The 12,117-nt window shown below is 44.1% G+C and overlaps 1 protein-coding gene across 1 annotated transcript in view; it reads left to right on the top strand.

The window, feature by feature from the left end:
• Positions 1–12,117, top strand: part of OTOP1 (otopetrin 1) — a 42,413-nt gene that overhangs the window by 18,651 nt on the left and 11,645 nt on the right. Inside the window, exons 4-5 of the mRNA XM_004385917.1 lie at positions 3,673–3,803; positions 5,498–6,426. Of these exons, the coding sequence (XP_004385974.1) occupies positions 3,673–3,803; positions 5,498–6,426 (1,060 nt within the window). The remainder of the gene's footprint in view (positions 1–3,672; positions 3,804–5,497; positions 6,427–12,117) is intronic.

Genomic DNA, 12,117 nt, shown 5'->3' on the forward strand with positions numbered 1-12,117 from the left:
CACTGCTTGGGAGGCTACAAGTCTGAATTCAGGGCACCAGCTCCAGGGGAAGTCTTTCTTTCTCTGTTGGCTCTGGGGGAAGTTCCCTTTCTCTTTTCTACTTTTGTTTCTGGGTTCCTTGGTGATCTTCGTGTGTCATGGATCTATCTTCCCCCATCTGTGCTTGCTTCTCAGTGCCTAATCTGCTCTTTTTATATCTCAAAGGTGATTAGCTCAAAACACACCCTACACTGATAATGGCCTCTTAACATAACAAAGAAAACCCTATTCTAAATGGAACTAAATCCATAAGTATAAAACCAAACCAAACCTTCCAGTCGATTGTGACTCATAGTAACCTTATGGGACAGAATAGAACTGCCCCCATAGGATTTCCAAGGTTGTAATCTTTATGGAAGCAGACTGCCATATCTTTCTCCAGTGGAGTGGCTGGTGGGTTCGAACTGCTGCCCTTTTGGTTAGCAGCTGAGCATCTAACCATTGCATCATCAGCGTGCCTCCACAAGTATAAAGCAAAAAACCCATTGCCGTCGAGTCCATTCTGACTCATAGCGACCCTACAGGACAGAGTGTTGTTGTTACATGTGGTTGAGTCAATTCTGACTCATAGTGACCCTGGGTACAACAGAATGAAACACTGCCAGGTCCTGCACCATCCTCACAATTGCTGTTATGCTTAAGCCCATTGTTGCAGCCACTGTGTCAATCCATCTTGTTGAGGTCTTCTTCTTTTTTGCTGACTCTCTACTTTACCAAGCATGATGTCCTTCTCCAGGGATCCCTCCTGACAACATGTCCAAAGTATGTGAGATGTAGTCTCACCATCCTTGCTTCCAAGGACCATTCTGGTCGCACTTTTTAGGACAGAGTAGAACTGCTCATAGAGTTTCCAAGGAGCGGCTGGTGGATTTGAACTGTTGACCTTTTGGTTAGCAGCCTGAGCTCTTAACCACGTGTGACCAGGGCTCCTCCACAAGTATGGGGGTTAGGAATTACAACACATATTTTTGAGGGACACAATTCAATCCATAACAGAGGAACGGTATTTCTGAAAGCAGAGCTGGAAATCTACATAGTGATGAACAAAGGCTCATGCAAGCCTTGCCTTTATTGGAGCCTGGGGCTATTGGATCCAAGTATGAGAAAGGCAGCTTGGCATGAGGAGATGATGTATGCCCTTAGCTTGTGGGACAATTTCCTGATCACACTGGTACAAGTCTGCGTGCTTGCAGGGAGATTGCGGCTGCGGGGAGAGGCCTCGGCTCTCCCCGAGCTCAGTGGGCCCTGGATTTGGACAAAGCCATTTACACCAGGACAGAGTTGAGTAGAAAGGGGAGCTGTGTGCATTATGAGTAAAAGAAAAGCCAGCTGGCCTGAGGGAGACAGCATTGTATGAGTGTCAAAGGCTCCATACAATACCTTCCAGATGCCTCAGGGAGGGCTGGCTGTCTTCTATAGCCACAGGGCAAGCCCGAGAGGCAAACAGCCAGGGCAAACAGGACTCAAATGCCCCAGGGTTCAGTTTCATTTTCCAGTTGTGCCTGGATATTACGCAACTGCCCAAGGAAGCCAGGGTTCCCTGAGGAAAGGTTTAGCCTGCGTTTGCTCTTGGGAGCCCTGAGGGGTCAACCAGTAAACCAGTTGTCCTGGCGTTGACTCCAACTCCTGGTGACCCCATGTATATCAGAATAGAACTGTGCTCTATTGGGTTTTCAAAGGCTGATTTTTCGGAAGCAGATTGCCAGGCCTTTCTTCCGAGTTGCCTCTGGGTGGACTTGAACCTCCAACCTCAGTTAGCAGCAGAGTGCATTAACTGTGTGCACCACCTAGGGACTCTTCAGAGAGTCAACTGGGGTTAAAATTCAGAGGAGAGGCAGGTCAAAGTTGAGGAGCCTGCCCGCAGGTAATGGATAGGCACTCTCTTGGTTAGAAACAGAGGGAGCCTGCTTCCTTTGGGTCTCTGCTCTGCAAGTTAGTAATGATCAGTTACCCACAAGGTTTTAAGGAATGCCTCTCCCAAATCTAAAGGTATGTGCTGCACCTGCTACATGCAAGGCATAGTGTTAAATACCCTGCAAACTACTGAAGCAAATCCATCTTAAACTTGTGGGCATGGGGAGACACTGGAGGTTTGGAAGCAGGGAGTGACCCCATGGGAACCACATTCTCCACAGTTCTCTTCTCTGTTCTTCAGACCCAGCATCCGTCTTCCACGTTGTCCCCTTTTCTGCTTTCTTCTTCATTAGGAGGCAGCATGGTATAGAGACAAGAGCAAGGCTCTGGAGCCAGACTAGAACAGCTCTGTCGCTTACAAACTCTTCAAATCCCAGTGCAACTACTTACTCTGTGTGTGACCATGGGCTAATTCTGGAACCTATCTGAGACACTAGCCACTCAACAATGTTGTCACAGAGCAGGCTCTTTCTAGGTTTCCACTCTGCCATCTTCAGTGGGTTGGGGTTTCAGCCCATGTTGGTTGCCTCATGGTCACAAGGTGGCTGCCTGCCACAACTCCAGCCTTCATGTTTACATTCAAGGCAGAAAAAAGATGGGAACGGCTCCTCTCATTGTTACCCCTTTCATCAAGACAGCAAACGCTTTTCAGTAACGCCCAGTAGACTTCACCTTACATGCTGTTGGCCAGAATGGCCATGGCTAGCTGCACAGGAGCCTGGGCAGTGAGTCTGCAGCTTGTTTTGGTGTCTTCAGGGGTAGGTAGAAAGGTAGAGGGGGTGGATGATGATTGTTGGGTTGGCCAACCAACAGTAAGGTGAGTCCTACTCTCCAGATTGCCAATGTAGCCTTTCCTCCTTCCTCATTGTTCTCACCTCTCCTCTTCCCTATGGAAGATATTGAAAGGGTTTAGGGTATGGTGGGGTTGATATTGCCTGCTTCAGTAAATTTTGATTCCTGTAGCCCTGCTTCCAAGACCCAGTTTCTTTGATGTTCTGTAGACAATGGTTGGCTACCAGCAGTTTCAAAACTAAGGCAGAATGCCAAGACTCTGCGGTTTTGGAAGGTCCCATGGAACTGCTCTCCCCAGCCAGACAGGGAGACTCACCCAGAGCCTCAGCTGCCAGGTTAAACCAGAACCACAGCTGCGCGTGCGCATGCATTGTTGCTGTTTTATCCCATCGAGGCTTGGAGTTTTCCCAGGGCCTCCCTGTGAACTACTCAAATGCTGAGTCCTTGTTTTATTGTTTTGGCTTTGTTTTTCTTTATGTTTTTTTTTTTTTGCCAATTCAACAATTTTTACATGTATTAGTCAGTGACATTAATTACATTCTTCATGCTATGTAACCATTCTCACTATTCTTCTCTAATCTAAATCATTCCATCACTATGAACATAAACTCAGTGTCACCTAAGCAAAAACACCCCCTTTCCCCTTCCCTCCCACCCCTGGTCACTGCTAATATGCCTATTTCATATAAGTGAGGTCAGACCGTATTTATCCTTTTGTGACGGACTTATTTTACTCAGCATGATGCTTTCAAGTTTCATCCATGCATCAGGACTTCATTTTTCTTTATGACTGAGGAATATTCCATTGCATGTACCACATTTTGTTTATCCATTCATCTGTTGATGGTCATTTCGGTTGTTTCCACCTTTTGGCTACTGTGAGAAGGGCTGCAACAAGCATTGGTGTACAGGTCTTGTGTTTTTCAGGTTTGGGGTGATCCACTCAGTGTTCACCAACTTGCTTCTCTGGGCCAACAGCGTCCTGAATGAGTCAAAGCACCAACTGAATGAGCACAAGGAACGGCTCATCACCTTGGGCTTTGGGAACATAACGATAGGTGAGTTGTCCCTCTGCCATGCTGGAATGTCCTGGAAACCTGCAGAGACCAGAATGTTCAGAGATAGAGGGGCAGGTGCCGAAGAATTGCAAGGTCCAGCTAACTCCATATCAGCCAGACAATCCTCTGTTGTTGAAAGTCTTACACAACCTCCTAAGTCTCTCCTCCTACCTCTGTAAGCAGGATGTGCTGAGCATAATGAAAGCTTTCTTCAATGACTCAGGGACATGTAAGACCCAAGGGTTATCATTTCCATCACCATTTCTCATGGTCCAGATTGGTATAGAAATGAACGTCTTTGTTTTCAACTATAGAAGACTGGTGGTTGTTTTTGTATTTAATTAAGGCTCTATTACCAGTTCTTCCTGCTAGAAGTATAGTTAAAAAAAAAAAATCCATAGAAGTCTAATGGTAGGTTGTGGTTAATTGGTTTTAGTTCATTTTAAGTTTTCTATTTAACTCTACTTGGCTTATAATTTTGGCCCATCTTTATTCCCTTTTTCCTATTTGAGAGCCTATAGAACTAATCTTTATATTTTCTTCCACAATTCTTTCGCATTTATAATCTATTATTTCTATATTAGAACGTTTGGTCTAGGGGAGTATGGGGTAAAGAAAGTGCAAAGTACTGGGAACTAGATGTCTCCGGGGTCTTGTTCCCGTCACTTACTGGCTGTGTTATCTTTGGAAGCCATTTAAACTCTCTGAGCCTCCCTTGTCTCGTTTGTAAAATGAAGGGGACTGGACCATGTACTTTTGAAGGCTCTTTCCAGATTTAACTTAGATAGCTGCTGTTGAGTTGACTCAGACTCATGGCGACCTTTATGTACAACGGAACGAAATGTTGCCCAGTCATGCGTCGTCTTCATAATCACTGACATGTTCAAGTCCATCATTGTGGCTATTGTATCAATCCATCTCACCCAGGGTCTCCCTCGCCCTCGCTGGTCCCCTCCTTCACTAAACATGACGTCCTCCTCCAGCGACTGATCCTACCTGAGGACGTGTCCAAAGGAAGCAGCCAGATGTTGTTCTGTTGTGATCCATAAGGTTTTTATTGGCTAATTTTCAGAAGTAGATAACCAGGTCTTTCTTCCTAGTCTGCTGAAACCTGTCCACCATGGGTGACCCTGCTGGTATTTGAAATACTGGTGGCATAGCTTCCAGCATCATAGCAACATGCAAGCCACCACAGTATGACAAACTGAAAGATGGGTGGTGGAGATTTAACATTATATTTCTATCCCGCCTGTGCAACCTCAGGCCAGTCAATCTTCTGTCTATCTAACTGTCTGTCTGTCTATCCATCCATTCATCCATCTATCATCTATATGTTTATAACTTACAAAAACAGAGTCACACTTTATATCCTCTTTGACAACCTGCTTTTGTTGTTCAACAATATTTTGTGATCATTGTTACAAGTTAATAAGCAAATTTCTGTAATACCATTTATAATGGATACATACTATTCCAATCTATGGCTAAAATATGATTTATGTATTTAATATTCTTTTGGGAAGATTTATGACTGTCAATTTAGCCATGATATTACACGTGAAATAAGACTTAAAATGAAGCTTTACATTCAGTGGGAAAACCCAAGCGTGAATCCACAGGGAAAGCATTGCTTTGTGCTTCTCCACTCTATGTGCATGCTAACGACCCTCCATGTGCTCTGCCTCTTTCTCTAGTTCTAGATGACCACGCACCTGAATGTAATTGCACGCTCCCGACTCTCTGCTCGGCCATCTCACATGGGATCTACTACCTGTACCCCTTCAACATAGAGTATCAGATTCTGGCCTCTACCATGCTCTACGTCCTGTGGAAGAACGTTGGACGCAAAGTCGACGGCCATCAGCATCCAAAGATGCAGTTCAAGTTTAATGGGGGCATGATGGGCTCGGTCCTGGGCCTGACCGTGCTGGCCGCCACCATTGGGGTTGTGGTGGTGTACATGATTCGCATCGGAAGGTCCAAAACCAAGAGTGAGTCAGCACTCATCATGTTCTACCTGTATGCCATCGTCTTGCTCATGCTCATGGGGGCTGCGGGGCTGGTTGGCATCTGGATCTACAGAACTAACGAGAAATCACTAGATGAGTCCAAAAACCCAGCCCGCAAACTGGATGCAGACCTCTTGGTGGGCACGGCTTCCGGCTCCTGGCTCATTTCCTGGGGCTCAATCTTGGCCATACTCTGTGCGAAGGCCTGCCCCCCGTACACCTGGTACAACTTGCCCTACTCCATCCTGGTGATTGTGGAGAAATACATCCAGAATCTCTTCATCATTGAGTCCATTCACCGGGAGCCCGAGAAGCTCTCTGAGGACATCAGGACCCTTCGGGTGGTCACTGTCTGCAATGGCAACACCACCTCCCTCCCTTCTTCCTGCCTCAAGAGTGGAGGTGTGGCCGAGGAGGTGGCTCCCCAAGATGGGGAGATGCCACATGCGGTCAATGGAAATATGTGTCTGAGAGAAGGCCATGGCAAGGAGGAAGAGGAGAGCAGCTGGGAAGGGGCCCCAGGTCCAGCCCACTGCCCCCGTTTCTTGCAGTGCAACACCAAGAGAAGAGTCCTAAAGAACATTGCAGCATTTTTGTTCCTCTGCAATATTTCGGTAATTTGCATAAAGTTATTGTTTTGAAAATCAATCTACTTTCTTTGCCTCTTTCACATAAGGAGTGGAGGCAGCTTGTAATAATGTAAGTGTAAGCTTAAAACATGAGGCTAGGACATAGGCATATATTCTACAAGTCCACTTACTGATTGATACCTGCTGTAGCTGTATGCCAGGGGCTGGGCTGGGAACTAAAGATTAAAGGTGAGAAGACTCAATCTCTTTCCTCAAAAAGGTCACAGTATATTGACAGTATAGCCACAATCCCCGGGTGGCGCAAATGGTTAAGCGCTCAACTACTAGTCTAAAAGATGGCAGTTCGAACCCACCCAGAGGTGCCTTGGGAGACAAGCCTGGTCATCTGCTTCCGAAAAGTCACAGCCTTGAAAACCCTAGAAAGCACAGTTCTCTCTGCATACAGGGGTTACCGTGAGTTGTAATCAGCTCTACAGCAACTAACAGCAATAAAAATAACAACATAGCTGGGGAGAGAGACAAGGAAAAAATATAATACAATGAGTATGCCAAGTGCTGGGACAGGAGTATGTGCAACGTGTAATAGGAGCTGGATCAAAGGAGGACTTCAATGAGAAGAGGATGCGGGAGGTGAGCACTAGTATTAATTAGGAGTGCTTTCGGCTGCAAGTAATAGAAAACTTGACCAAACAAACAAACAAACACCCAAACCCATTGCCACTGAGTTGATTCCAACTCATGATGACACCACCTATTTCAGAGTTGAACTGCTCCATAGAGTTTTCAATGGCTGTGATCTTACAAAATTAGATCACCAGGTCTTTCTTCTGTGACACCACTGGATGGATTCAAACTGCCAACCTTTTGGTTGGTAGGTTGGCAAACTGTTTGCACCACCCATAGTGTCTTAAGTCTTAAAGACAATTAATTATTTCAAAAGAATTCTGGAGATAGGCTGCTCTGGGTTGGCTTGGCAGCAGAACCACATCATCTAGGGTCCAGGCACTGCTCATCTTTGCACTCTGCCATCCTTGGTGTGGTTGGCTTGTTGCCACCTGGTTGGAAGATGGCACCAGGCATCACTTCTGGGTTCAAGGTCAGAAGAAGAGAAGGAATGGTGTCAGGCAATGTCTCTGCCTTTAATCAGGAAAGCAAAACCTATCACATATGATCCAGCAGAATTCTCCTTAAGACTCATCGGCCAGAGCCATGTCACTTGGGCACACCTAGCTGCAAGGGAGGCTATGGAAGTGGATAGTTTGTTTTCCAACCTCTATGGTGGAAAGGTAGCAAGGGAGAAAAAGGCTGTAGGATCAATCACCCAATATTGTCTGCTTCAGTCTCAAAGAGTGGTTAGAATTTCACCAGGTGATCAAGGCAGGGAACAGCATTTTGGACAGAGAGCACATGATGTGCAAAGGCAAGAGGCAAAAGACAGCTTGGCATGTATTTGGAGCAGTTAGTGGCGTAGCATAAATTATGTACATGATAAGAAGAGCAGCAGAGTAGTAAATAGGATGGAGGGTCCACTTAGATGGGGTCTGGCCTGGGCAGGGCTTCATAAGCCAGGCCGGAGCTCAGTCTTTATGCTGAAGGCAGTAGAAGACCCTCTCATACTTGTGCTTTGGAACGATCACTCTAGCAGCAGTGTGCAGGAAGGACAGGGAGAGGTAGGGCCAGAGACAGAGAGAGTAGAGTAGAAGCTACTGCAGCTGCCCAATTAGGCAATGATGGGAGCTGGGACCAGGGCAGCAGTGGTGGGTGTATTAGTTTCCTGTTGTAGTTGTTAGTTGCTGTTGGGTTGTCCCTGACTCATAGCGACGTTATGTACCTTATGTCCTGTGCCACCCTCACAATTGTTGCTGTGTTTGAGTCCATTGTTGCAGCCACTGTGTCAATCCATCTTGTTGAGGGTCTTCCTGTATTTCGCTGACCCTCTGCTTTACCAAGCAAGATGTCTTTCTCTAGCAATCGGTCCCTCCTGATGAGTTGTCCAAAGTATTGCCGTTCTTGCTTCTAAGGCATATTCTGGCTGTACTTCCTCAAGGCTGATAATTATTTTTCTAAGGCTGCCGTAAGAAAGGACCACAGACTGGGTGGATTAAAACAACAGAAATTTCTTCTCTCACAGTTCTGGAGGCTAGCAGTCTGATATCAAGGTGTCAGCAGACTGTGCTCTCTCTGAAGGCTTTAGGGAAGAATCCTTCTTTGTCTTGTTCAGTTTCTGGTGGTTGACAGCAATCCTTGGCATTCCTTGGCTTATGGACAGATCTCTTGGATCTCTGCCTCCATCCTCACAAGGCCTTCTCCCCAGTGTTATCTCTGTCTCTGTGTCCAAATTTCTGTCTTCTTAGAAGGACATCAGTAATTAGATTAGAATCCACCCTAATCTAGTATTAATAATCCATAGAGTCCCTGGGTGGTGCAAATGGTTAACATGGTTATTATTTTTATTTTTTATTGTTGTAGTTTAAATGAAGTTTACATTTCAAGTTAGTCTCCCATACAAAAATTTATACATACATTGTTATGTGACCCTAATTGCTCTCCCCATACTGTGACAGCACACTCCTCCTTTCCACCCCTGATTCCCCATGTCCATTCAACCAACCCCTAACCCTTTCTGCCTTCCCATCTCACCTCCGGATAGAAGCTGCCCGTTTAGTCTCTTGTATCTACTTTCCCTAAGAGGCACACACTCCTCACGAGTATCACTTTATATCCCACTGTCCAGTCCAGTCCCTGTCTGAAGAGTTGGCCTCGGAAATTATTTTAGTTCTGGGCTGATAGAGAATCCGGGGGCCATGCTTTCCAGGGTTCCTCCAGTCTCAGTCAGACCGTTAAATTTGGTCTTCTCACTAGAATTTGAGTTCTGCACCCCACCTTTCTCCTGCTCCATCAGGGACTCTCTGTTTTGTTCCCTGTCAAGGTGGTCATTGATGGTAGCTGGGCACCATCTAGTTCTTCTGGTCTCAGGCTAATGAAGTCTCTGGTTTATGTGGCCCTTTCTGTCTCTTGGGCTAATACTTCCCTGTGTCTTTGGTGTTCTTCATTCTCCTTTACTCCAGGTAAGTTGGGACCAATTGATGCATCTTAGATGGCTGTTTGCAAGCTTCTCAGACCCCAGACACCACACACCGATCTGGTCCCCAGATCCCTACCCTTGCTACTCTGTCCCTCAAAGTGTTTGATTGTATTCAGGAAACTTCTTAGCTTTGATTTAGTCCAGTTGTGCTGACTTCCTCTGTAGTGTGTGCTGTCCTTCCCTTCACCTAAGATAATACTTGTCCACTATCTAGTTAGTGAATAATCCTCACCCTCCCTCCCCACCCTCATAACCATCAAAGAATGTTGTCTTCTGTGTTTAAACCTTTTCTTGAGTTCTTATAATAGTGGTCTTCTTATAATATTTGTCCTTCTGTGACTGACTAAATTCACTCAGCACAATGCCCTCCAGATTCCTCCAAGTTATAAGAGTTTCATGGCTTCATCATTGTTCTTTATTGTTGCATAGTATTCCATAGTATGGATATACCATAATTTGTTTATCCATTCGTCCACTGATAGGCACCTAGGTTGTTTACATCTTTTTGCTATTGTGAACAGTGCTGCAATGAACATGGGTGTGCGTATATCTATTCGTGTGACGGCTCTTATTTCTCTAGGATATATTCCAAGGAGTGGGATAGCTGGATTGTATGGTAATCGATTTCCAAAGTGGTTGTACCATTTTACATTCCCACCAACAGTGTATAAGGGTTCCAGTCTCTCCACAACATCTCCAGCATTTATTATTTTGTGTTTTTTGAATTAATGCTAGCCTTGCTGGGATTAGATGATATCTCATTGTAGTTTTGATCTGCATTTCTCTAATGGCTAGTGATCATGAGCATTTCTTCATGTGTCTGTTAGCTGCCTGAATATCTTCTTTGGCGAAGTGCCTATTCATATCCTTTGCCCATTTTTTAATTGGGTTATTTGTCTTGTTGTTGTTGAGGTTTTGCAGTATCTTTTAGATTTTAGAGATTAGACACTGATCAGATTTGTCATAGCCAAAATTTTTTTCTGAGTCTGTAGGTTGTCTTTTTATTCTTTTGGTGAAGTCTTTTGATGAGCATAAGTGTTTGATTTTTAGGAGCTCCCAGTTATCTAGTCTCTCTTCTGGTGCTTGTGCATTTTTACATATGGTTTGTATTGTGTTTATGCCATGTATTAGGGCTCCTAGCATTGAACCTATTTTTTCTTCCATGATCCTTATCATTTTTGATTTTATATTTAAGTCATTGATCCATTTTGAGTGAGTTTTTGTACATGGTGTGAAGTATGGGTCTTGTTTCAGTTTTTTGCAGATAGATATCCAGTTATGCCAGCACCATTTGTTAGAGAGACTGTCTTTTCCCCAATTAATGGATTTTGGGCCTTTGTCAAATATCAGCTGCTCATAGGTGGATGAATTCATGTCTGGATTCTCAATTCTGTTCCATTGGTCTATGTATCTGTTGTTGTACCAGTACCAGGCTGTTTTGACTATCATGGTGCTATAATAGGTTCTAAAATCAGGTAGTGTGAAGCCTCCCACTTTGTTCTTCTTCTTGAGTAACGCTTTACTTATTTGGGGCCTCTTCCCTTTCCATATGAAGTTGGATTTGTTTCTCCATCTCATTAAAAAATGCCATTGGAATTTGGATCCAGATTGCATTGTATCTATAGATTACTTTGGGTAGAACTGACATTTTCACAATGTTGAGTCTTCCTATCCATGAGCAAGGTATGTTTTTCTGCTTATGCAGGTCTCTTTTGGTTTCTTGCAGTAGTGTCTTATAGTTTTCATTGTATAGGTCTTTTACTTCTCTGGTTAGATTTATTCCTAAGTATTTTATCTTCTTGGGGGCTATTGTGAATGGTATTGATTTCATAATTTCCTCTTCGAGGTTCTCTTTGTTGGTGTGAAGGAATCCAACTGATTTTTGTATGTTTATCTCGTATCGTGAAACTTTGCTGATATCTTCTGTTAGTTCCCGTAGTTTTCTTGGGGATTCTTTGGGGTTTTCTGTGTATAAGATCATATCATCTGCAAATAGAGATACTTTGACTTCTTCCCTACCAATTTGGATACGCTTTATTTCTTTTTCTAGCCTAATTGCTCTGGCTAGGACCTCTGGCACAATGTTGAATAAGAGTGGTGATAAAGGCATCCTTGTCTGGTATCCATTCTCAGGGGGAATGCTTTCAAACTCTCTCCATTTAGGATGATGTTGGCTGTTGGCTTTGTATAAATGCCCTTAATTATATTGAGGAATTTCCCTTCTATTCCTATTTTGCTGAGAGTTTTTATCATGAATGTGTGTTGGACTTTGTCAAATGCCTTTTCCGCATCGATTGATAAGATCACGTGGTTCTTGTCTTTTGTTCTATCTATGTGATGGATTATACTGATTGTTTTTCTAATGTTGAACCATCCTTGCATACCTGGTATAAATCCCACTTGATCACAGTGAATTATTTTTTGGATATGTTGCTGAATTCTATTGGCTAGAATTTTGTTGAGGATTTTTGTGTCAATGTTCATGAGGGACATTAGTGTGTAATTTTCTTTGTGGTGTCTTTACCTTGTTTTGATATCATTGTTATTCTGGCTTCACAGAATGAGTTTGGGAGTATTCCATCCTTTTCTATGCTCTGAAATACCTTTAGTAGTAGTGGTGTTAACTCTTC

Source organism: Trichechus manatus, unplaced genomic scaffold, assembly GCF_000243295.1.
Source record: "Trichechus manatus latirostris isolate Lorelei unplaced genomic scaffold, TriManLat1.0 scaffold00150, whole genome shotgun sequence".
NCBI lineage: Eukaryota > Metazoa > Chordata > Mammalia > Sirenia > Trichechidae > Trichechus > Trichechus manatus.